General features: G+C 45.4%; 3 protein-coding genes across 4 annotated transcripts; 2 read left to right on the top strand and 1 right to left on the bottom strand.

Moving 5' to 3' along the window:
- The first annotated feature begins 1,519 nt into the window (after window positions 1-1,519).
- On the top strand, window positions 1,520-6,369 carry LOC135666718 (translocase of chloroplast 101, chloroplastic-like). 2 transcript variants are annotated; one of them, XM_065178342.1, is made up of 2 exons: window positions 1,520-5,373; window positions 5,454-5,635. In XM_065178342.1, the coding sequence occupies exons 1-2, from the start codon at window positions 1,678-1,680 to the stop codon at window positions 5,484-5,486; spliced, it is 3,729 nt and encodes a 1,242-aa protein (XP_065034414.1). In that variant the 5' UTR covers window positions 1,520-1,677; the 3' UTR covers window positions 5,487-5,635. The 2 variants fall into 2 exon arrangements, with proteins under 2 accessions (XP_065034414.1, XP_065034413.1); XM_065178341.1 differs by having other exon boundaries at window positions 1,520-6,369.
- Window positions 6,370-8,414: 2,045 nt separating this feature from the next.
- Window positions 8,415-11,130, top strand: LOC135666717 (pollen-specific leucine-rich repeat extensin-like protein 3). Its single transcript, XM_065178340.1, has one exon. It carries the CDS (start codon window positions 8,860-8,862, stop codon window positions 10,894-10,896), a length of 2,037 nt encoding a protein of 678 aa, XP_065034412.1. The 5' UTR covers window positions 8,415-8,859; the 3' UTR covers window positions 10,897-11,130.
- Window positions 11,131-21,372: 10,242 nt separating this feature from the next.
- LOC135666716 (heavy metal-associated isoprenylated plant protein 36-like) lies at window positions 21,373-22,820 on the bottom strand. The gene is made up of 3 exons (XM_065178339.1): window positions 22,665-22,820; window positions 22,411-22,486; window positions 21,373-22,305 (listed from the first exon to the last, which is right to left on the bottom strand). Exons 1-3 carry the CDS (start codon window positions 22,704-22,706, stop codon window positions 21,548-21,550), a joined length of 876 nt encoding a protein of 291 aa, XP_065034411.1. The 5' UTR covers window positions 22,707-22,820; the 3' UTR covers window positions 21,373-21,547.
- Between the last annotated feature and the right edge of the window lie 3,203 nt (window positions 22,821-26,023).

The raw sequence follows: 26,023 nt of genomic DNA, 5'->3' as shown, positions 1-26,023 counted from the left end.
TTCAGGCTTCATGACCTCCTCTACTTAGCTCTAACCAAGTCTCCTTTTCATAATCAAAATTGCTCCATAAATTTAAATTTTCTCGTAGGGATGTGTTTTAAATGAATGGTTTGACATTCTAATCATCTGTTAGCATGTACACTGATTCCCTCCCCCTCGTATGAATATCCTTACTGTGACCGTGGACAGAGGAGATTAATGATATGGAATTAGGTTCCAAATCCCTGTAGCAAAACAAAAAAAAAATCTGGTCCAGCAAAAGACATGGCGAGGGAGCGAGCGGAGAGGGAAGATGGTGACGAGGGCGACATACTACTACTGCGAGCTCTTTAGGTCGTGGGAGGATTGTGCATCGGAAAGAATAACGCAGATAAGCAAACTTGTATCAATCTTGATCGATTAAGTGGTTAATCAGGAAAACTCTTTAAATATTGTTGCTTCCGATGATGAACTAACTCTTTTCTTTCGTCTCTCTCAGGTTTTGACTCCCGCAGGTCACCGTCCATCCATTCAATGCTCCGCCATGAGTTTCCTAATCAAACCTGCTAAAGGCCGGCGGCTGGATCTACGCTACAGCAGGAACCTCACCCAGGTATGCCCTATGGCCATAACATGTTGATATCTCGATCGGTGATTAATCATGCAATAAAAGTATTATTATTTTTGTTTAATACATATTCTCACACCATGTACGGATTGATATTATTAGCAACAAAAATTGTAGTTTAGAACCAAGTAGATCAAATGATGAGACTTATTCCTATATCGTCCCCACCTCCATGGAGAGCATGTGATGTGAGGGCGACGAAGGAAAAAACGAGAGAGCAGCGACGACGGCTGCTGCGGAGAGGGAAAGACGAGCACGGTGTACTCCCTCTTGATGACCGACTTAGTTTAGTGCATCGATTCAAATGTTATTTTTGGTAAAAGTTTACATCTGAAATGAGATGAGATTTCATACTCGTAATCATTAAAATCACGTACAATGCCATCTGTCTACTCTTATTAAAGTTTCAGCTTCGATAGGCGTTAGATATTTTTAGTATTTAGAAAATTTTAGTGATCAACCAATCAATCAAAGTAATTTGATGGTAGCAAATCATCAAGGCATAAATAAACCACCTAATGGAAGATGCTGATCTGATCCTAGCAAATTGATATGAGGGCACAACAAACAAATCAGTGGGACAACCAAAACGAACATAAAAGATAATTAATTTATCTTTGTTTTTCAAACAAACGTATTTTTTTTATTCAAACAAAATCGCTGTACATTACTCCGTCCAAACAGATTCAATTGATTAGAGTCGAAAATGTGCTTTTGGTTAGATCCCTTACAATGTTTGGATGGCCGATACCCGAGCGGTCTCAACACACCATCGTAAATAACCCAATCTATGACATCATACGGTGAGGAAATTGAAAGCCCAAACTTACTTTTGGGCTGCCATCAGTGGCCCAAACTACATTATTCTGTATATAGAGAAAAAAAAATTGTTCAGGAAAAGGGCAAAAACAGAACGCTCGCCTCCCTGCCTTATCTGATCTCATGCCGCCCGCTCTCCTTATCACTTCCCAACCCCATTCGGTCATTAGACGCTCGTCACTCGGCTTGTAGAACTCTTTCTGCCTTCTTTTCCGCTCCTTCGGGTCGTCTCGTCGCTCCCCTCCTTACCGATGGCGTCCGAGGTGAGCGGCGCGTCAGTCTCGTCGGAAGCCAAGGAAGCCCCGATGAGGAGCGAACCCGACGGAGACACAGGAGGGGACGGGGATCCCCGTGCCGCCGTGGAACCGGAAAAGGAGAGCAGTGACGGCTCGGCCCCCGCCTCGGCCGCGGCCGGAGGCACCTTGACGACCACCTCCTCGATGCCTGTAGCACAGGAGACTCCGGACGACGACCCGGACGAGGAGGCGTTCCAGGAGGCGCTGGAATATGGGGACGACGATGGGTTCTCGGATGCCGCTAAAGCTTCAGGATCATTGAATGATGGTGAACTCATGGAAGGAGAGGAGAAAGGTGAGCCCCCATCGGAGACTCAGGTTTTGGCCACCGTCCAAGGCAATTCCCAACATGAGACCGTGGAAATGCTGTCAAGTGAAATCCCTAGGACAGAGGAGACCTCACATCGTGAGGTTTTGTCGGCTGTGGTGAAAGAGTCGACGGAGAATTCCACTTCGCAAAGCACCGAAACGAAGCCAATCGGGGATGGTTCTGTCGTTGGCGACGAGGAGCTCGGACTCCACGACGCTCACGAGGAGAATGATGAGGGCTTGGTCGAGGAATCGGGAGAGTCTGCTACCCCTACTATTGGTGCGGTTGAGGAAGAGAGACATGGAGCCGAACCTGATGTTGCGGATGACGTGAAAATTGGCGTTGCCGCAGTTTCCGATCAAAATGTCTACCCAATTTGTATACCTGCCGCACAGGAGATGGAGACTGTGGAGAATCCCACTTTGAGCATCGAAGGGAACCCAGTCGAGGATGAGACTGCTGCAGCTGGCAATGTGGATAGGGATGAGGAGCGTGCAGACCCTGGTGCTCAGGAGAAAGATGGAAGTTTGGTCGACAAATTGGGAGAATCTGCTAGGCCTGTTATTGATGTGCTACTGGAGTCAAAGACAGCAAACGACAAGTTTGATACCGCCGAAGAAGAGAAAAACGGAGGCAAAGCTGAGATGGAAGAGGTGAACATTGACGTTGCTGGGGTTGCTCCCACTTTGAGCATTGAGGATAACCCAGTCGAGGATGGGACTGCTGCCGCTGGAAATGTGGATAGGAATGAGGAGCAAGTAGACCCTGATGCTCCGGAGAAAGATGGAGGCTTGGTCGAGAAATTGGGAAAACCTGCTAAAGGGACGGGCGGAGACAAAGCTGATATCAGCGAGGTGGACATTGGCACTTCTGAAAATGCCGATTCTGATCAAAGTGTCAACCAAGGAAGTACTCCTGCTTCTCAAACAGTAGATGAATCATCCAAATCAACTCATGGAGTAAATGACGAAGAGATGAATGAAAATTTAATACAGAGTTATTCCGGTGTGGACACTATGATGGTCTATGTTTCAACCGGAAAGCTTGATGGATCAAATATGAGGAAAAATGATTTGAGTGAGAATCATGAAGTTGCAGATAGTAAGTCCGGTGAAAGTTCTGCTAACAAAGATGATACAGTGAGTGATGGTGAAACTGTCTTTAGTAAGCCTTCTATTCAGGAGAAAGTGGATACAGCTAGTGATGGCGAAACTGTCTCTAGTGAGCGTTCTGTTCACGAGATAGTGGATGAGAAGCTAACAAATGAATCGAATCGAACTGCAAATGGAACTGAGGCAAACAATGATGAGCCTGTGCCTGAATTGGTTCCAGATGGGCAAAATTCAAAATCAGCCCAAGATAGGCAATCTCCATCTATCACTGCTGGGGAATCAAGAAACAGGGTGACTGAAGGAGATGACTTTGGGGCTTCTGGTGTGAATGAAGATGCACTTGCTCAATTACCAACTTCAGTTACAGAACCAGAACCAACACCGAGTGAAGATTTGATTTATCATGTGCAAGACCTTGACCAGGAGAAGGCAGAGGACGAAGACAAAAACTTAGTTTCTGATGGACCACCTAGGGTGGCAATATCGACGAGCTCAGAAACTGCAAAACAGCTGATGAGTGAATTAGAAGAAGGCTCTTCTAGTGTCACCCCTCATTCAGTGTCAGATGACTCAAAGGATGTAGACGGCCAGATTATTTTGGATTCAGATGAAGAGTTGGTGACTGACGAGGAGGATGGAAGACATGCAATGATCGATTCTGATGCATTGATTGCGCTTCTGAAAGCGGCAAGCAGTTCCACTGATGATGGAGGTATCAGTGTCACTTCTCAAGATGCTAATAGAATCTTCTTGGTCGACCGTCCAGCTGGTCTGGGGCCCTCAATTCCATCTCTGAAACCTACTCTTCCCCGTCCTGCACGATCAAACCTTCTTAGTCCTTCTGATCTGGCTGTAGCAGCAGAGCCTGATGATCAAATGACCAAGGAACAAAAACAGTTGCATGAGAAAGTTGAGCTTATTAGGGTGAAGTTTCTACGTCTTGTTCGTAGGTTGGGCCATTCACCTGAAGACACGGTGGTAGCCCAGGTGCTATATCGTCTGAGTCTTGCAGAAGGTATTCGTAGTGGAAGGCAAACTGGCCAGGCTTATAGTCTTGAGAGTGCAAAAAAGAAGGCTTTGCTGCTAGAACAAGATGGAACTGAAGATTTGGACTTTTCCTGTAACATTCTTGTCCTAGGAAAGAGTGGAGTGGGCAAGAGTGCAACTGTAAATTCTATATTTGGTGAAGAGAAGTCTCCAACCAGTGCATTTGAACCAGCAACAACTTCTGTTAAAGAGATTGTAGGAACCGTGGAGGGGGTTAAGATTCGGGTTTTAGATACTCCAGGTCTTAGAGCTTCAGGAATGGACCAAGCATCAAGCAGGAGAATCCTGGCATCCATAAAGAAATACACAAAGAGATGCCCTCCAGACATTGTTTTGTATGTGGACCGCATGGACACACTGACCCGAGATCAGAATGACTTGCCTCTGCTAAGAACAATTACTAGCACTTTGGGTTCATCCATATGGTTCAATGCCATTGTCGCTCTCGCACATGCTGCGTCTGCCCCTCCTGATGGACCAAGTGGTTCCCCTTTGAGCTATGAGGTGTTCGTGGCCCAAAGGTCTCATGCTGTTCAGCAGTCCATAAGGCTAGCAGCTGGAGACATGCGCCTGATGAATCCAGTGGCTCTTGTTGAGAACCATCCATCTTGTAGAAAGAACAGGGAGGGACAAAAAGTGCTCCCTAATGGTCTGTCATGGAGATCACAGATGCTGCTGCTCTGTTACTCTTCAAAGATATTATCTCAAGCTAATTCACTTCTAAAGCTTCAAGATCCTTCTCCCGGAAAACTGTTTGGTCTCCGTCTACGTCCTCCACCGCTTCCCTTCCTGCTTTCTTCTCTGTTGCAGTCCAGAGCACACCCAAAACTTCCATCCGATCATCATGGTGACAATGAAGATTCTGATATTGACCTAGATGACTTATCAGATGCTGATCAAGGGGAAGAAGAAGAAGAGTATGATCAACTTCCACCATTTAAGCCCCTGAGGAAGTCTCAAATTGCCAAGCTGACCAAGGAGCAAAGAAGATCATATTTTGATGAGTATGATTACCGAGTTAAGCTTCTTCAGAAAAAACAGTGGAAGGAGGAGCTCAGACGATTGAAAGAGATAAAGAATGGACAGAAAGTGTTGAAGGATGATTTTGGGCTTGCTGATATGGTCGAAGATTTTGATCAGGATAATGCCCCTGCAACTGTACCAGTCCCTTTGCCTGATATGGTATTGCCCCCTTCTTTTGACTGTGACGCCCCAACGTATCGATACCGTTTTCTAGAGACTACCTCACAGTTTCTTTGTAGGCCAGTACTGGATACGCATGGTTGGGATCATGATTGTGGTTATGATGGGGTAAGCCTTGAAGAGAGCCTCGCTGTTGCTGGCCGATTTCCTGCTGTCTTATCAGCTCAAGTGACTAAGGACAAAAAGGAATTCAGCATCCATTTAGATTCCTCTGTCTCGGCCAAGCATGGGGAAAATGGTTCTACTCTCGCTGGCTTCGATATCCAGACTGTTGGAAAGCAACTTTCTTACATTCTGCGCGGTGAGACCAAGTCCAAAATGTTGAAAAAGAACAGGACTACTGGAGGGATCTCCGTAACCTTCTTGGGGGAAACCATAGCTACTGGATTAAAGTTTGAAGACCAACTTTCTATTGGGAAGCAAGTGAATCTTGGTGCAAGCACTGGTGCTGTTCGAGCACAAGGTTATACTGCATACGGAGCCAATTTGGAGGTGCGACTCCGCGATAAGGATTATCCCATAAGTCAAGCCCTTGCCACCTTGGGGTTATCTTTGATGAGTTGGCATGGTGATTTGGCTTTGGGTGCAAACCTGCAGTCTCAATTCTCCATTGGGAGGAATTCAAAGATGGCAGTTCGTGTTGGGCTGAACAACAAGCGGACTGGGCAGATCACCGTCAGGATGAGCACCTCAGAACAACTTCAACTTGCACTCGTGGGTATCATCCCCATTGCAATCTCTATCTTCCAGAGCATGAAGCCCGGTGAGTCCTTCCAGTATTAGTTAGATCAGGTGTCTAAGACACTTTATATCTCTCGAGTTTCATCATAACTAGTTTCGAAGCCTCTTTATGTTCCAACTATTATCCTTTTGGTCAGAATCTTTGCAGTTTCTCTAATTAGTTTTGTTCTGTGATTTCAATACTTGGTTGTAGAACTGAGTTTGAATAAAAGCAGTAATAGTTCATTTTCATGATATTTGGTTCGTAAGTGCTTTGTTTTCTCTTCCACTAATGCTAAAGCCGTTCATGCTTGTATGCTCTGCGGTAACTTGTTTTGGATTGTTCTGATACTGACTGTGTTAGTTTACCTGTGAATTTTAAGCAAACTAATTCCCTTATTAATGATGTTTGGAATCTATCTTCGAACATTAGCTATTTTCTTGTGTACTTTGGATTTTTAAATCAGTTATTTCGTTAAAAGCTATCAGTTTATAACTGGAAAGTAATTACTCACATTCACCTCAATTTGCTTAAAAATTGGAAAATTGTTGCTTGCAGTCCACTATGATAGCAGAGAATAGGTGCTTTGCTTTGCATTGCACACCGATATAGTTCTAAGAAATTGTTGCTCGCAGTCCACTATGAAAGCAGAGAACTCTGCTGATTACAATAACCTGCTTATTTTCTTTCAAACAAAATTATCTTTTCCACCAACTTTTGCTTGAATCCAGCTCCATAGTGCCCTAAGAAATTTAGTTGGCTATTGACTGTTCAGTCTATCTCCTTTTTTCTTTTTGTTAATAAGGCTATTTAGTTAGGATAATAAAAAAGCATTCATTGTCTCTTACATTGTTTGGTAGAGTTCTTTCTTGGAGTGCATCATTATTTATCTTATTATTTAAAGTTTGCCGGGATAGCAGCTAAAAATAAATAGAATATTCTTATTTAAATTTTGGCCATGTTGGATGGAAAGGCAGAGTTTGTTAATAATTTGGTTACAAATTGTGTTGGCCTTTGGTTTGCTAGGGTTAGAGTTGTATCTAATTTTTGTTTGTACGACGTGCTTAAAAAAGACATCAACGCTGTGGGAAGATAAGTTGAATCAATTATGACGAGTTCAGTCAAGAGAGGGAAAGAGTGATATAATAAGATATTATTGGAAACAACAAAAATAATTTGAATGTACTTTGATTTTACTAAAGATATTGCCTTGCACAGGGTTCAATGGTGGATAAAAATCCGTGTAGCGGACCCAAGATAGTTGGAACAATATGAGTCGTTGTCATTGGAAAATAGTCTATATTCTTTCTTGATAATAGGCATCTCTCTGATTTAGGGGGGAAAATTGTTTGGTTTACTTTGGTCTTGAAAGTTGGGAGATGTAAGTATGTTGTGATATTTTGAACGAGTCATCTTGATTTAGTGATGAAAGAAGTTGAGAAATTTTTGTACCTTACATAAAAAGGAGGGAAAACATGCCGACCAAGAGTGCCTAGTTCAACATTGGATCGAAGGAAGAGGAGGGACATAAAGAAGAAAGCTTTGCAAAGAATTCAGACAAATTTCTGACGATCTCTAAAAAATTATGTAAACTACTCGTTACCAAATATAAAATTTGCAAACTAGAATGGTAGATGCTAGATACCATCTATTCAGAGAAGAAGAACAAGAAGTTTGGTAAGATGCATTGTCAAGATCCAATCTGACCATTTTTCCTTTGGTATCTATCATATGCTAGTAATCTTATTTGATTCTTGTGTGTTCCTGTGTTCTTGGTGGTCTGGAAAATTTAATTGTAAATACGAGAGTTGATGATATCTCTATGCACCGATGGGACAAGTTATGCTTTACATATCTCATTCCATGATTTCATCAGTAGTTCAGTTTTTCGTGTTGGTTGGTTTAACAAGTAGAGTGAGAGTTTTAAGTTGGAGCCTTATGATTATATATTAGAATGAGTTGAGACTCTTAATTTAGAAATCATTGATTCCTCTTATATTTTCTTGGAAAAGCTTCCAGCAGTTCCGTGGATCATGCTTTTTTCCTTGGTCATTTGCTGGGTGTATACTCCGTAATGTCACATTATATTTCAGATGTCAGCCTGGGCTGGCTGTGAAGAGGGATTCTCAAGTTCTTGTTGGATCGCATTGTTTAGTCTTAGAAGTTGAGATGCTGTAGCGCATCATCAGTGTAGTTGAGATTTTAGAAGCACACTGCCATTCTCTCTCACGAGAACGATGACCGATGACTCATCACATGGTCACCGTTAGCATTCACACCCATATCCTTGCAGAGGAGGGAGATTAGTGATGTGGAATTAGGCGTCAAATCCCTTGCAGGCAAAATGGGGTCCGGCGTGAGACAACATGCGACGGTGCTCGAAAGGTCTGCGCATCAGAAGCAAAAATATCGTTCCATGGAATTAGTTGTCGATCAGGCTAAGTTTGGGGGATGCGCCAATAAATCCCATCAAAGCCTCATCGCCCTCCGTCCATTCGATTCTCCACCCTGTCGTCGTCAATTGGGGCAGTACGTCCCCGTGGTCGTTCTCCTCCATCTCTCCAATAGAAATAGAAAGGAAAAACTAACTCCCACCTCCAAACAAGGGAAGCCGTTCGCCATCAACTCCAATCCTCCTTCCCCCGCAGCTATATCAACCTCCTCCCCCTCCATTGCATTCCCTTAAAGCAAGCAGCCTTGGGCTCTCCAGGGTGGTGCACCTCCCTCTCTCGACCCTACCCAGCATGGAGGCCCTGGGCCGCTGCCTCCTCCTCTTCCTCCTCCTCTTTTCTTCCTCCTTCCTCCCGCGCCCCTCCTCGGCCCTCTCCGACGCCGAAGCCGCTGCCATCGCCCGCCGCCAGCTCTTGGCCCTCCCTGAGAACGGACAACTTCCCGATGACTTTGAGTTCGAGATCGAGATCGGCATCCGGATCTCCAATCCCCGCCTCCGCAGCTCCTACGTCGCCCTCCAAGCTTGGAAGACCGCCATCTACTCCGACCCTCACAACTTCACCGCCAACTGGGACGGCCCCGACGTGTGCGGCTACAACGGCATATTCTGCTCACCGGCTCCCGACGATCCCTCGCTCAACGTCGTCGCCGGCGCCGACCTAAATGGCGCTGACATCGCCGGGTTCCTCCCCGCGGAGCTAGGCCTCTTGACCGACGTCGCGCTCTTCCACATCAACTCCAATCGCTTCTGCGGCATCATCCCCAAGAGCTTCTCCCACCTCAAGCTCCTCCATGAATTCGACGCCAGCAACAATCGCTTCGTCGGCCCGTTCCCGGACGTTGTTCTCGGCCTCCCCTCGCTCAAGTACCTCGACCTTCGTTTCAACAACTTCGAGGGCGCGCTACCGCCGGAGCTCTTCGACAGGGACCTGGACGCAATCTTTCTGAACAACAACCGGTTCAGTTCTCACATTCCCAACAACTTCGGCAGCTCCAAGGCCTCCGTCATCGTCCTCGCCAACAACAAGCTCGGCGGGTGTATCCCGGCCAGCATCGGGGACATGGGCGCCACCCTCAACGAGCTCGTCCTTCTCAACAATGGCCTCGATGGATGCTTGCCGCCGGAGATCGGGTCGTTGGGCAACACGACGGTGGTGGACGTGAGTTGGAACTCCCTCACGGGTGTGCTGTCGAAGAGCTTCGATGGTCTGACCAAGGTGGAGCAGTTGGATCTGTCGCATAACGTCCTCACGGGCGTCGTTCCGGCGGGACTCTGCCGGTTGCCCAGCCTTGCCAACTTCACCTTCTCCTACAACTTCTTCAAGGGTGAGGCCGACGAGTGTGTGCCGACGTCCACCAAGTCCGACGTGGTGTTCGACGACACGAGCAACTGCCTCGCCAGGAGACCGACACAAAAGTCCGGTGAGATGTGCGCGCCGGTGGTGAGCCGCCCTGTCGACTGCGGTCGCTCCAAATGCGGATCAGGTCCCAAGAAACCATCGCCCAAGCCGGGGAAACCATCCCCAAAGCCGTCGCCGAATCCAACTACGCCATCGCCACCACCCAAGGTTGTCAGCTCCTCGCCTCCACCACCACCACCACAACCTGTTCCTTCACCACCTCCGCCGCCACAGGTTGTCAGCTCGCCACCACCGCCACAACAGAGAGGTTCTCCAATGACACCGGCTCGTCCTCCACCCTCACCACACTCAGAGTCACCGGTAACACGAGTTCACTCACCGCCACCTCCAGCCACGACTCCACCACCCACCCCAACTCACCCATCGCCACCTCCTCCGGTTTCCTCGTCGCCATCCCCAGTCCATTCACCACCGCCACCGGTCCACGCACCACCTCCTCCAGTTCCCTCATCACCATCACCGGTCTATTCACCACCGCCACCGCTCCGTTCTCCACCTCCTCCCGTCTACTCACCACCACCACCACCACCGCCAGTCTCGTCACCCCCACCACCGGTCTATTCACCACCTCCACCGGTCCGTTCACCGCCGCCACCGGTCCCCTCTCCACCTCCTCCTGCCTACTCACCCCCGCCTCCACCGGCTCATTCACCACCACCGCCACCTGTTCGCTCTCCACCTCCTCCCGTCTACTCACCACCACCTCCTCCGCCGGTGCTCTCTCCGCCTCCTCCAGTCTATTCACCACCGCGAGCCGTGTCTCCTCCACCCCCGTCGGTTTCATCTCTTCCTCCCACCTCCAACTCCTCTCCACCACCGCCGCCTTCTCCCGACTTGGATATGCTACCACCCGTGGGCGGATTAAGCTACGCATCCCCACCGCCACCCTTGTACCCAGGATACAATTAACCAGCGGACCACCCTCGATGATCTGCCCGACCACTCACTGGTGACGTGCATGGGCATGCAAAAGAGGAGGCGCAACAGAACAGGCAGCGCCATGTATTCCCTTCCATATCATATTCTCCAATATGTAAAAGGGTTGCCAATTCGACATCATCTTTTGTTCGCTCGCTCCAACAATTATGTGATTTGAGACTTGTTCGGTGAATCAATCGTAGGCGGAGGGTTTTGACAGTGCCATCCTTCCTTGTCAATCTCGTTCCGACTCGATCTTTGTTTGGATGCATCGATTCGATCCACCGCGAGATGAACGTGCATGTCTCCTTCCACCTGCGTTTCGATCGTCCATCATGTGCCGAGTCCATCCAGAAATTAACAAAAAAACAAGAAAAAGAAACCATGTTCTTGAGAAAATTAGTACTAATCTATTTATTATTATTGATTAATTATTTTTTTATTTTTTAAAGAAGAACTTTAGGTATCATACTCGAGTGATGCGTATGATCTCGCATCACCCAGCACCAATATGAAATTATATTATTATTATTATTATTTGATAGAAAGTACATTGTCAATTGATTGTCATTCGTATGTAATCGTCGTATCGTATCCAACATAAAAGAAGAAGATCAAAATCACTCTCTACCCATCTGTCGATACGGGCAAGGATCTAAGACAAACAGTTATGGGTTACTCCCTTATCGTCCACATGGACAAGAGATCAATGAGAGACTGACTGTTAGAGGTTATCTTCTCGTAGAATATTTTATAAACTATTTTGTCCCTTTACGATCATGTATAAAAGCTAATCTTCAACATAATTATAGGGGGGTATACCTTCTTTGACCACTTACATTCGTACTCAAATATCTCATGTTACTAACTTTGGCATCAAAGGGAATAGGTCTAGAAGCCATTTCTGACTTTGGTCTTCGTGTATGTGACACCTTGAGAGCTCGACATTTTCACCTTGAAGACATCTCGAATAACCTTTCATAAACGAGTTTGGACTACATCGAGCTGACCAGCATGTCAAAAAGGTTCCCCCACGTAACATTAAAGTTCTCCCACCTGACGTAGTGTTGATATCTCAAGAGCACCCAAGACCCATCGAACCACTGATTGAGGAGGCACTTTGCTCATCGATCATGAAATTTAGTAGATTATACCACCACTCTACCTTGAATCAGAGACTCAATCGATGAATTCATTGGAGGATTTCCTACGGATCCAACTATGGTAGATAGATCAACATTTAGAGAGATACAACGAGAGTTCAAATAATCCAAAGGGGAAGTGCTGGTCAACCCCACCTTAGGTTGGTCACCTTTCACCTAGAAAATCTAGGAAGAATCGATTCTAGCAAACTTATGTCTCTCATCGTTGGAGGCACTCAATAGTAGTGTCAACCCGATATAGTACATTATAGATTTTCGTGCCAAATATTATTATATAGAACTTTGGATACCCTAATGTGTCGTATTTTTTCGACCACATTAAGAAGCCCAACATGATAATAGTATGCCCGCTTGAAGCCATTTTTCATCAATTCTTTTGCCTAGCTTATGAGGGAGTTTGAACTTTATTTCCTTAGAAATATGAGCCTGAGGCCATCAATGACAACACTTCTCAAACTCTTGCAATGGTAGGGAGGAAACGTTTGTAAACTTTGTTGCTCAGTTCACCAATAAAATTCAAGGCCTAATATATGACCATTTATTGCTCATAATATAAATCCTAACGATGGAGTTCAAGCTCTCTTAGTGATAGTACCAGAGATACTTCAGAGAGTCAATCAATACATTATCGTCGAGGTAATAGTCTTAAATAAGAGTGAGAAGTTATGCAAGAAGCCAAAGCAGGAGTAATCGCAATCTACCCCGACCCCAAGGTCACCATGGCAAAGGAGGAATGCATAATTAGAGTTACCTCACCCAAGATCTAAGCTTACCCCCCTGAATATGTTTGTAAATAAAGTTTTTCTATGAATAAAAGAGAAGGGCTCTAAAAGGACCCTCATTCGATAAAGATTTAGTTGGCGAAAAGAGATGAGATAAGTCTAAATACTATCGGTTCCACTAAGATTATGGCCATGACCTAAAGGATTATCATGATTTGAAAGAGAAAATTGAAGAACTCATATGTTTGAGACATCTCATGCAGTTTGTTCGTAAGCACTAGGAATTCTCATTGTGACCTTAAGGGTCGATGGAGAAATAGATTGACGTTATCATTAGTGAACTCGTCTTGACGGAGACAACTCCTCGAGTCATAAATCTTATTCTCGAGCTACCATTAAAAAGAGCCCGAGGATATAGAGTGACCTAAAGATAATCTTCAAAAAGAAAGAGACGGAGTACCTTTAGATCTCAACTTTTTGGAAAGGATCTTAGAATTTTATTAATAAGTTTAAGATTACTAAAATATTTACCAAGAGTTTTCAAACCATTGATAGCATCCATAAAAGAGGTGTACATGTCACCAATGGTTTCACATGGCTTCATTTTAAAAAATTCATAACTATGTACCAAAAGATTTATCTTATATTCTTTTACTCTACTTGTGCCTTCATGAGTAACTTTAAGTGTGTGCCAAATATCATGTACAGTTTCTCATATATAGAAACGTAATTAAACCATTCTTGTTTAAAGCATAAAATAAAGCGTTCATATCTTTAGCATTTAAAGAAAATATTTTCTTCTCTAGATTATTCCATTCATTCATAGGTCTAAAGGATTTTTAAAAACCACATTCAACAATATTCCATGAATCAAAATCCAAAGAATCAAAACAATCCTCATTCGTGTTTTCCAATATGTAGGAGGATAAGTGATAAAATGACCCTCTTGATTGCTAAAAAACGTCATTTAATCTCTATGTATTAAACCAAATGAGAGAACTAAACTCTGATACTAACTATTAGGATCATAAAAGCACTAAAAGGGGGCGGGGGGGGGGGGGGTGAACTAGTGCTTTCGAAAAGTTAAAACGATTCGAAAAATTTCATTCGATCAAATCCGTACCAAAAATACATTTAACTTAGAATGTGAGTAAAAGTAGTAAGCAACTAAATCAGTAAGTAATAAAAATAAAATGCATAAATAAAATGCACATCGAATTTATAGTGGTTCGATCATCGTGACCTATGTTTACTCCTGATTTCTCCTCCATCGAGACCACTAGCTTTCCCTAACGATATTCTTTCAATAGGCAAAGATCAATCACCTTTGTTACAACTCTTTTCTACTTTTATATTTTTCATAGGTTTAAGAGAGAACATTTACAACTTTTTTTACTAGTAGTTATCACAACTCCCTTAAAATGACTTAGAAATTAAAGAGGAAGGAACTCAAAACTTTTAATAGAGTTTACACACTTATCACAAGTTTTTCATGCTGTTTTCTTGCTATATCAAGCAAGAATGAGTGAGATATTTATATGCCCCAAATTGCTTCAAAAATGAAGCAAAAAAATATCATCCACAGGTTTTCGAGGCACTGGTGGTTCTTTCGGAAATGTACACTTCGCATTTCCTACTCATAGGCGGTTCCACTGCCTGATCTAGCGGTGCCACTGTTTGACCCAATTGTAGGTAATTGAATGGGCCTTCCAATATGCCAAATTCAACCCTAATTCAAGCCCAATGAGCTTTTAATTGAGTTGGCATAGTTACACTCAAAATCAACTCAATTAAAACCTAAACTATGATGATCAAGACATAAACGATTATAAAACATGAATCTTATATTGTTCGGCATATTATTGGTTCATCTGAACTCTTGGTGCATGATACTTTCCTTCGATGTATTGCTCGATCCATTAACATATTGACTCCCGCGACATTAGATCTTGGCACAATGTCCGATCCTTCTAGCCCGATACCCAATCTTTGACTCATGTCCAATGTCTGATTCTCTTGCTTCAATCGATTTACCTTTTCATGATTGAAGTTAGCCCTGCATCACTTTTCTCGAATGCTAATTAGATCATAAACTCATCAACTGATTTCATTATTAAAATCTAAGATTCAAAACTTCTCTTTTGTTTCATTTTCATCAGATTGGATAGAAGACCGAATATACGAGTATGCGAGCGATTTGCCAAGGTGATTTACAACTTGTACCATGCTTTTGCAATAATCGTACATGAAGATATTAGTGGGGCGACGGACCTAACGACTTAGGCTTAAATAGCTTGGAAAAGAGACGATATTAGCGTAGCTATAGTTTGTGGGTTAGGTTTGGTACTAGACCGAGTTCTTCTATGATGTTAATCATTATTGATGGGCAATAAAGAGAATCATTGATGTAGCCTAGTAAATCATATCCAAATAAGAGATTAAAAAATTATGATACGTAGTTATCGCCTTTAGATTATAACATTGATGGTGATAAGTTGAGAAGTGCTATGGTTCTTTAGGGGACAAGTTGGTCGGCGTTAACTGTAGGAGGGTGGAAGACGACTGCAATGAGGTGCAGTGTTTCTTCGTAGGCACAGTTGCTTTAACGAGCAAGGCAAAGTTGCTACAGTTCTACATATCTTATGGTGGAAGATTTGAGTGTTAAAAAACTTATTGTCATGTTAGATTCACTAAGAAATTGGTTGTTGGAAGCTGTCCTACTTGTATAATGGGAGTTCTCATATCCTCATATCTAGGATGGAGAAAGTGTTGTCGAAGAGGGAAGCAGCAACTTTGAGATGTGTTTGTGAAGAAAGGTGGAAGGGGCACTTGAGGCAAGCAGAGTACCTTGCGGTGAGGGAGGGGGAGCGCTCTTCTACTGGAGGGGAGAAACTCGAGGCAGGAACTCCACCAAAGCTTTGCTGAAGAAGGAAGTGGGTTGATCTAGTAGATTAGAGCTGTAGCGGTAGTGATGGGAGCATTGTTGGAGACGTGGAAGCAAGAGGTGAAACCGAGTGTTTGTGTTTCCCGATGTGGCGTGAAACGTCTTTGTTATTTTATTTCGCTCGTAGAGCAGAGAGATTCCATCAACACTTGTCATTCACCGTATCCTTTTCCTACGCAGAACAGAACAGAGAAGGAGGGAACTCTTTCCTGCCGGACCACACCCAGCATCACCATCAGGTGCGGCCACAACAATAAGGGCCTGTTTTGGTACGACCACAACAATAAGGATCTATCTTGGTGCGACCGACTACTCGCCCTCGGCAGTGGATCCCTCTCCAACCCCTACCCACTCTTTCTCTCTTCTCCTCCATGCGGCCTTCTTCTTCACCGGCGTCGCTTACACCGACCCCTGGCTCAAGTTGTCCGTCGTTGTAGCATTGTCTTCATCAGGTTATGATCTATATCAATCATAGCCAGTTGTCTCATTATCAACTGTCGATCCTCGGCTCCTGCTAAGAGTAAATTGTTGTAGGTTTCTCCACCAAATCGTTGCAGCTTCATCCTCTACTGTAGCTTTCTCTTCTATTGTAGCATCGCTATAGCTACCTCCTTTGCTGTAACATTATTGCCCCTTTGCTATAGTATTACTGTTCCTCTACTGTAGCTTTCTCCTCTGCTGTAGCATCACTATAACATCGCTACAGCTTCCTCCTCTGCTATCGCTCATAAACTATTTGCTTTACATCGATCCAAGATTGGTATCCTTGAGCACCATCTAAATTTCTCTAACTATACGAAAAAATCTCTCTACTCTATTGAGGAAAAATATGTTAATACATTCAAGCTTCTTCAATAAAATTTCTTCGATAATTCTTCTTTATCTTTTATTCTCAATAAAGTTTCTTTATCTTATATTCTTTCCAACAGTATGTAGCGAAGCCGGTTACCAAAAGTGCTCCGGCTTTGGATATAGAAGGATATAGAAGCTCGGAGGAGGTTGGCTTCTACGGCAAGCGGTGCTTGTGGCAGTTGATGGCGAGACAGTAGTTGGCAATAGGTCGCAGTTGTGGCGTGAAGTCCACCATGGATTGTTGTCACTATGGGCAGCCAGAGGGTGCTGATGCGATGGCGTCTGTCAGTTGTGAAATCTACTGGTGCAGGAGAACCAGGGGTAGAGGGAGAGATCAGTAGTCGAGAAGCATACTGGTGCAAATTGGGCATAGCGATCGCCTTTGATGGAGAGGTGGATGTAGGCTGTTGCGATGGGGAAGATGAAGGCATGGCGGACGACAAGGAATGGTGGGGAGTAGGCAGTGAAACCCACACGAGCATATGGCAGGTGCTTCACATCCTGCTGTGCAACTACCGAGAGGAGACGATGGGTGCTTCGTCGATATCTCCTACAACTCCTGCTATTGAGGGTGATGAATGGAGAAAGGCACAGCGGAAGCAGAGGAGAAGATGTTTCAGTAGCGATGGTAGTGGATCAGTGATGTCCCAGTGCTGAAGGTGCTCTACAACTAGGCGATTGGGCCAACTCTGTGCTTAGTGCAAAGACGAGTGTTCGGCGCAGAGTTAAAGATGTAGATCAGCACCCAATAAAGGAAGAGGATTATGTGCTGGTGATCCTCGATGAGGCTAGTGAATTTGATGGAGAGTGGCATCGGTGAGCGCAACACTAAAGGCATTGCAACGGGGAGACCGATCGTAGTAGAGGAGGCCAATGTAGGAGCCTTCGGAGCTCCAACCGCAATTAGTAGTGGCGCTAGCTTTGGGAGCCGTTGCGGTTGTGGCAAGTGTAGTAGGGCTAATCTTTAGAGTCACCAAAGGGGTAAGGGTGGCATCGTTGCTTGTTGGAGTTGGTGTGACAGTGGCGGATTGAAGATAAAGGCAAATGTGTGATTGGAGGAGAATGTCATGCCACTGGGGTTCCTGATAGCTCCAAAGATGCATTCGGTGATAGTGACGAACGTACGTCAGCTACAGATCTCCATCGGAATGCTTCGGTTGGAGGAAGGAGCAGCGATCAATAACAGAAGCAAGGGCTGCGATCGTTGAGAAGGAGGATTAGCCTCTCATTGTTACCAAGGAGATGTCACTGGACAGCGATCAGTGTTTTCCTTTCCTCATTGTGTTCGATACTACTTTTTTCTTGTGCATTATTATCTCTATATGAGATCAGGATCTCAAGCCATCTGGCTCTTTGCCTTTGACCGTATAAAACTAATTCCATTAAGTGATTGCCTTTGACAAGGCCTATGAGGATGAAAATTCAGCCTCGTTCTGACCGGACAAAATGATTTGTATTTCTCATTATAGAAGCAACACTCGTTCTCAACTATCAGAATCGACAAGGTTCTCTTTTGTCTTGCCGCATTCTGAGCATCATGCATGTATCTTTTCGGAAGTGTCTTTTATCCTTAGATGTTGGTTTCATTTGCAGAGGTGAATTACGACTGACAAGTCCTTCTCGATACGAAGGGATGTTTCCGTCTCCATCTGACAAGGGACGATGAAGCGAAGTTGTGTTTGTTCAACTGTCTTTTTCTGCGACGGGTTTTTTGGGCCTTTGTCATAGATCACACCTCCCCACGCAGTTCTTTGATCGAGTGTGCATAGAGTAGCTAATGTTGATATCGCCCTCGACGGAGATCAATTGCAAGAAAAGTTGTTGGAATCTCATGGTTTATCGTTGTATCTTCAGCAGATGTCGATCAGACGACCCACTGCAACCTCTGCAATGGTGATGCGGATGAGAACAATCAATTACAAGAAAAAAGGTTTCTTAATGCAATTTTGGAGCGTCCAATGTGTTTCGTTGACTGTCTCATTTATTTGCTCTCCTTGCAGATCTCTTCGGTTTGGACCCGAGGAGGGTATTCCCCATCTGTACACTCACGGTGGCCGCATCATAGGTACGCCGATTCTCTTCTGGAGGCGAGTGACACCATCAAGCTAACTGGAATTGAAGACCAACAACATTAAGTCTGATGTCGGGAACGTCGTCGAGGTGACCGCTATGGGAAACACCGTTCGTATTAGTGTGTTGTCAAGAATGGCGAGAGTATATGGGGGAGCCTCGAGACGATCCATATGCAGGACACGACGGGGCATGAGTTTGCGACTCTTACGGGCAGATGCCTTTGGCCATCGATTGGTAGGGGAACAAAGCCTTTGGAAGGCCAGGGGTACCAAAAGCCAAGCAATCATCGTCGAGGAGGCAACAAAAGGCTTTGGTTTCTCTACTAATGCATCATTTCTCACGAGCGAGAGTGATAATGCTTGATGTCTGAGATTTTTGTTTCATGGTCAGATCGACTGCTCTCGTGTGAACCGTTTAACGAGATAATTTTACGGCTTCCTGGTGACTCTTCGGCAGTAATTGGGTCGTAAGTGGACTTGTTATGTCGATGGAGTTCATATCTTCCCCGTCAGTGTCCTTCGCGGTGGACTCATCCACCGGGAAATCAATCTCGTTTGGTGAAGTAAAACGTTTGCAGTCCTTGAATCCATGCATGCGAAACAAGGTAAGATTCGTGTTGGAATAAAATATAACATAAAATTTATGGGTTTCGAATTATTCATTATCATCATCGTGAAGGGAAGGGTGGGGGGGGAAGAAGATGGCAGTAATGTGTCTCCGTGGAGATTGGGAATTCTCCTAAAATCATGTGCCGACATGATACAACCCTCGACCTTTTCCGCTGTCCCAAACAAATATCTTGGCATATCGTCCTTGGATGTCCTGTGACTGATGCCAACGAGGGACAATAGCCAGATCTACCATCCGGTGCCTCTCGGGAAGCACCATTTTGATCGTCCTTTAAAGTGCCCCCAACTGTTCATCTCATCTCCAGAGGTGTCCTGCCAAGACATGAGATCGAGGCTTAATTTACTGACCCGCTCCGTAAAAGTACTCGAATGGCCCCCGTGGAGTGCAGTGCAGGATGCGCGACGGGATACATTACACGGCGGACGCCATTGGAGTCATCATGCTAAAGGACTGCTGCCTCGCTCGCTCGCTGCCGCATCATCACCGATTGGCTTCTGGAGTAGCAAAAGCGGGCGTCCTCGTTTCTTCCATCTCCACTTGTTTATTTCTTTACCTTTCAGTGCGGGAAGAATCTGCGTCCGCTCCGCTCGGGACGTGACTCGCTCGCCACAATAACTCTCCATCTACTCTTCCTCTGTTCAGAATGCCATAACTAAACACAGCTCAGAGACAGCAACAGTACATAAATAAATAAATAAATATATATAAGATATTCACGGCATCAGCTTGTCATATGTCCATCTCAACACTCGTCAACCGATGCTGCTTGTCGTCGTCGTATTTATGAGCTTCGTTCGCATCATGAACATGCATATTGACGCTAGAGAAAAAACCAGTGTGGTTTTGCAGCCAACAACATCATCATAGGCAGTCTTAGACGTGCATGGAGAGTGTCTGCTGTTATCAAGGAAGCCGAAGAAATCAGAAGCCCGACGGCCAACAGGGGGGGGGGGGGGGGATAGGCAAGCTATGTATATATGTATGTTGTAGGAGAGTCAATCGAGCTTCGTGGTCCAAGAAGTAGAAGATCTACAGATTCCTCGATGCACAGGTATTCCAAAAGCGTCGAAACGAGAAAAAGTATCCTGCAGCTGGAACTGATTCAACTTGTGCTTCTTGTTGGTTTCTCTCATCGGAATGACTTCGGGGATCGACCGTGTCATTCATACTTCATCCGGCCTCGGTCAAAGAGAGAGTCAACAGACACAGCCGAGCCATCGGTGGGGTCAAACACAACACTACAAGTGGGAAGTGAGAGTCTACTGGCACGCCATGTTAAATAACCGGCCGATACAAGACGTAGAGCTAAAGTCCCGCTAAACCCAAGACCAAAAACTTTGATGTCTGTCCTCACTGCTCCCAGCCAGAATATAATTTGAACATGAAGGCTGCATAGTTTCCTAATTTCATAAACCTAAAGTGCTCTTCAAATGATAAGCACCAGGTTATACTTCTATATATATATTATATATTATATATACATGTACAACTTCATGACCAGGGATTACTGTTTGATTAGGGTTCTCCAGGACAGCACTGTGGAATCGGTTTACAAACTCATATCTACGCGCTTCCAAGTAATACATTAGCTCTGTGAGATCCAAAAATGATGACCTTATAACAAGCACCAAAGCTAATGTGAAGATCGCCGAATTCTACTTCTTACTTAATAGACTACAACACGGAAGAAATTTACAGTCTGATTTTTGTTTATGCTTTCCGATCTGTGCACTTTGCAACACAGAAAAGATCAATTGGGTTAAATATTATTATCATATATAAATAAATGTCAGTAGTGTAGCCCTTACTTTTGTTAGAAAAGCATGAATTAAATAAAGACAACGTGTAGGCTTTATGTCAGAAAGCGAAGGCAGGCATCCAACCTACTGCTATTGGGTGCTGATTGCTACCGCCACTGGCTACAGGTTTTGTGCCCATCGTCAGAATCAAGAACACAAGTTTTTTGCTCCTCCCTGAGCATATGAAGCCGATGAATGTTGTCTCTAAAGTACCACCAAATAGATTACGGGGCTAATGCTGTGAACTAAACAACAGTGCTTCTTTTCCGGCATTCACAAAAACATAGAAGCCAAACCAAAGTCCGAAACTCACTTCAACTAGATTCCACGGTCACACTTCCTCAAGCAGTATCAGCTTAATTAACACTGCAATGCCATTGATTACTGCTCGAGTCCAGAAACAGGTCACGTCATATATGTTTAGATTCAGATGCTTGATGGATGTGACGATAGCCTCCATCACATGATACCGCAAGCATTGGCGCTCTCCTCGCCGAAGTTGTAATACGAGCCTGGCGATGCTGCGGAGTAGACGCAGCTGTTCTGCAGGATTGGCAACGGCGCGCTGTAGTATGCACCACCGTAGCTCATGGTCGGCTGCATCGAGTTGTAGCTCACTAGATATGAGGGCACTTGCGGAGTCGAGTATACCGGAAAATTGAACGCGGCCGGTGGGAACGCGGCACCGCCGCCTGATACTGTTTTCTTGCTGGCCTCTTGTGGCGCTACCTCAGCCTCAGCTGCACAGCCGCCGCTATTTCCGCTTCCATTTTTGTTCTTGTTGTTGCTGTTGCTGCTGCTGTTATTGTTCCCGTTTTGACCCCCCTTGTCCTTCTTCTTACCGCCTTCCCCGGTGATAGGAGCCTTTCCGCCTTCCTTCTTCTCGGGCGGCGGAGTAGACTTTTTCCCGCCATTCTTCGAGGCTTCACCCTCTGGTTTACGGGAAGCATGCGAGGGGACGTCGGTGGCAGGAGAAATTTGATTGTTGTCAACGCTCTCCGATGGCTTGTTGGGCTTGTCACCGTTCTTGTTCTTGTTCTTCTTGCTGTTGCTGCTGCCGGCGCCACTGCGAAGACCGTCTCCGGTAGGCTTCTTCTCGGGCCAGAGCTCGGCATGTTTCCCAGCCTTGAGGAGCTTCTTGATAAGGATGTCGGCCTCGACGTTCCCGGTGACGATCACCTTGTGCTGTTGGGGATCCACGGTAGTCTTGTAAACCCCTGAAGGAACCCGGGAAGGTTTAGCTTGTCAGGAAGCAAACGAGAGAAACAGAGGAGACCGAGGTTGGAGTCGAGGGACATGGAGGTGGTTTCCAGGTTGCGTACCTTCCAGACTCTGAAGGACCTTCTTTACTTTCTTCCTGCAGCCTTCGCAGTGGATGGAGACCTTGAGAATCCATGTCTGGAACACCACCAAAACCCAAAAGTTCCCAAACAAACGTTCACACGATGAGAGCATGTCAGAGGAAAGCAGCAGAGCATGTCAGTGGAAAGCGGCAGCAGAAGAAGAAGAAGAAGAAGAAGAAGAAGATGATGGTCGAGAAGAAGAAGAAGAAGAGCGGTCCAAGGAGTGAGTGTACCTGATACTTCAGCGGTTCTGCACACTCTCCAGCTGCTGCCATGAGGAAGAACAAAAGCAAAGAACGCTAACTTTACGAAGAGGGTGGTATCAAGGCAAATGCAAAGACGAAGCTGTGATTGGAGGGAGGAGCAATGGAGTGACTATGATATATAGTAGAGCGGCTACGGCGGAGGAGAAGGTAATCAGATGAGTACTCGTATGGTCGAGTTGGGCTTGAGATATATAGAGCCAATCATAGCCGTCCATTGGTTCACCAACAGATAGCAGCAGTGCAGTGGGATGCACATGAAATGTTAGGCTTCATCGCACTCGGTCATCATTCGTGGATCAGTATCGGATGGTAATCTAATCCTGAAAGTTGTTGACTTTGGGGCCACACTATGAACAGTGCCTCCGCTGTAGCCCTTAAAAGTTCCCATGTGGTTGCATTGTCATCTCTCTCTCTCTCTCTCTCGCACACACACACACACACATTTCGTCTTCTATTACTTCGCTGAAACATTGAGCTCATCACATGCCTCACGCGTGCGGTGATTAGCCCGGCCAGTCGGGCCCCGCCCGCTAGTCCAATCGCTCACGTGGCAGATGCTTCTCTTAGCATCATTCAGCAGAGTCTGCCGTCGGAGCTTTGAGGATCTACACACACAAACACAGACTATCATGCATGCATCATTGTGTCACTTTTGAAAGGCCATGTAATTCGAGTAAGATGATGAGAAAGCAGAGAGAGACAACAAAAAAAGAGTATCACCCCCTCTTCTTAGTATATGTACATGCATCGTGATCGACAATATTTAGATCGAATGAAGTTCTGATGGATAAATACGTCAAACCAACCCCCAGAGTGACTTGGGAATGCCGAGTTGCTTAGAGGAGAGAGAGAGAGAGAGAGAGAGAGAGAGTGCACTGAAAGCTGAGAACAACAACAAAAAGGCCAACGAGTCTCAGATTTTGACCCTCGCCATTATGACCTACCACCGTTTAGTCTCAGCTTCCCGCTAGAAATGCAAGGATCTCAGACTCGCGCATTGAAGGGCTGAAGGACATGGGTTGGTGTGAGGGCGATAAATCCTGCTCCGTTTTTATCCTGAGCCCCCCTCCCCCTCCCCCCCCCCCCCTCCCAAAGGAAAAGGACCGGTAATAAATCATGATGCCCCATGTTCACATGCACCATTATTGTCAACTATTCATGACGGGTGTGTGTGTGTACTTCTGGGCAAGTAAGAGACTCACTTCCATCATGGATAATGTGAGAGTCGGAGCTTAGAAGATGCTGCACACGGCTGTCCTCCGACCACTCTTTGAGTACACCATACAATCAATGGCGGCACCAGATGTTTCAGTAACTGATGGCCTTGTTTTATCTCCAAATCCTTCTCTTCTCTCTCAGGGTTGGGACCCGTGGGCGGCTAATAATGCATCGACTTCCGTGCCGCAACACCAGCGCGAGGAAGGGAAATGGCTTGCTTATTCGATCCTACGAACGCGAAAGCTTATTTCGTCTCGCAAACAAGTTGATGTTGCCATCACACGTCAAGGCCCTCGGTAGTATTAGTCGTTCCTCATGGTTCGAAAACGGAGATTCCACCCACTTATAAGTCGTACGGTGCAAAAACTGAAGTGGAAGTTAAAGGCCCATCCGGTCATTGATCAGCATCAATCGTCTCAAAACAATCGACGGAATGCATGTGATTCAAACGGAGGAAGAAGAAACTTCAGAACTACTAGCGACGGAGAAGATTCAACCGGCGAACTTGGCTCGAATGGAAAAGTATTTGGAAAACAGCAGCTGCTCAGCGGCAGGCAAGCAGCTTTGTCCATGCAATTCGTTCGGCCTATGCAGTCAACGGTCGGGATGAACCTCCGGCCAATGCATGGGCGGGACGACAAGTCCAACAACCGATGGATCCATTCTGGGATCAGCCTGGCACAATTTGCCTGTTGGATCTTTATGAGGGACCTGGAAAAAGCTTGCTCGGGTGTCAGCATCACATAATTGTAATCCTACGGTTTTGAACTAGCTATTCTTCGGAGGTAGAGCAAAGAGACCAGTAATGGATCTCAACCACTAAAATGGTCTGCAGGAAATCCACAGAACGAGGAGGAGGATTCATGCAAAGGAGTCCAGTCCAGTCCAGTCCAGTCCAAATAATAGTTTGGTGTATGTCCCTTATGTACATATCTATGTATATCGGCTGGCACACTTGGGGTGAAGTAAATGGATCCTTGCTGTTGATGGTGGGAGGTAGGTAAGCTCCATGCAGCAAACAACAGGGAGAAGAAATCGGGATGCAATGTGCGGAGTTGTCAGAGGGGTGACTCGGTATAATGAGGAGCCACTGTTCAACTTAGCCTGCCCGTCCGTCTGTGGGGGTAATTAAAAGAGGTTGTGACATAATGTATATTGATTGTTTCCGGGGTACCATTCGATGCCCTTTTCCTTTGTTCCTTTCCGAACCAATGTCAACGTCTTCCTCACACCTCCCCTAACAATGTCTTGGATTCTCCAAACCGGGGGGTTCGCTGCACCCTGCACCCTGCACCCTGCACCCTGCACCCTGCACAGACATTGCCGCGGCGAGGGCCCCAGACACCCATCGGCGTCGGCTACTACTCCCACAGCATCCACCGTCCATTATTTCTCTTTACTCCTCTCTCCTTGCAAGGAAACGAAAACAACTGACCATATCTTAGAATTCGAATTCCTGTAGCACATTAAGCTTGTTTCCTTATGCCAATGCATGCTTTCTTTTGCCAAGCCTTTCCGCTTCGTAATATCATGTAGAAGAAGCATATGAATTTATGCTACGTCGTTAAATATTTCGAACATGTGAAGATGAAGTTGTCATCTGCTCTATAAATTTTCTATTATTTTACAGAAAACGATAACCATCCTCTTTTTGGAATGATGTTGTGATTGGGGCGAAGGGCCCATGACGGACGGGCCTTCGTGGGCCTCGTTTGCGGTAAATGGGCCGAGCCCACCTCCTAATCGAATTATTAATTTCGATGAAGTACAAAGGACTTCGTGGGAAATAGTGTGTGCAGCGGATGGTAACTAAGATCGACTTAGATATGGATGGTGGGTTGAACTGTTCCTATTTATCATCATCGAGAGCCTCGTGTGACGAACACATCGACGACTTAGCTCTAACGCGATGTAACTTGCTAGCCAATCTCTTGTCTCTGCATCTTATATACCCCCTACATGCGATGATATATTATTTACTGGGGATACTCTTTACGACACTGGTTTCCCTAATTCTTCGTTTTAGCATCTAATTCCTTGGTAAAAAACATGGTGGCAGAAAGAGTTGGTCCACAGAAAGATCAGCGAGAAATATATATGCATTGCCA

This window comes from Musa acuminata, unplaced genomic scaffold (assembly GCF_036884655.1).
Source record: "Musa acuminata AAA Group cultivar baxijiao unplaced genomic scaffold, Cavendish_Baxijiao_AAA HiC_scaffold_1120, whole genome shotgun sequence".
In the NCBI taxonomy this organism is placed as follows: Eukaryota; Viridiplantae; Streptophyta; class Magnoliopsida; order Zingiberales; family Musaceae; genus Musa; species Musa acuminata.
This window is presented reverse-complemented; position numbering and strand designations above follow the sequence as displayed.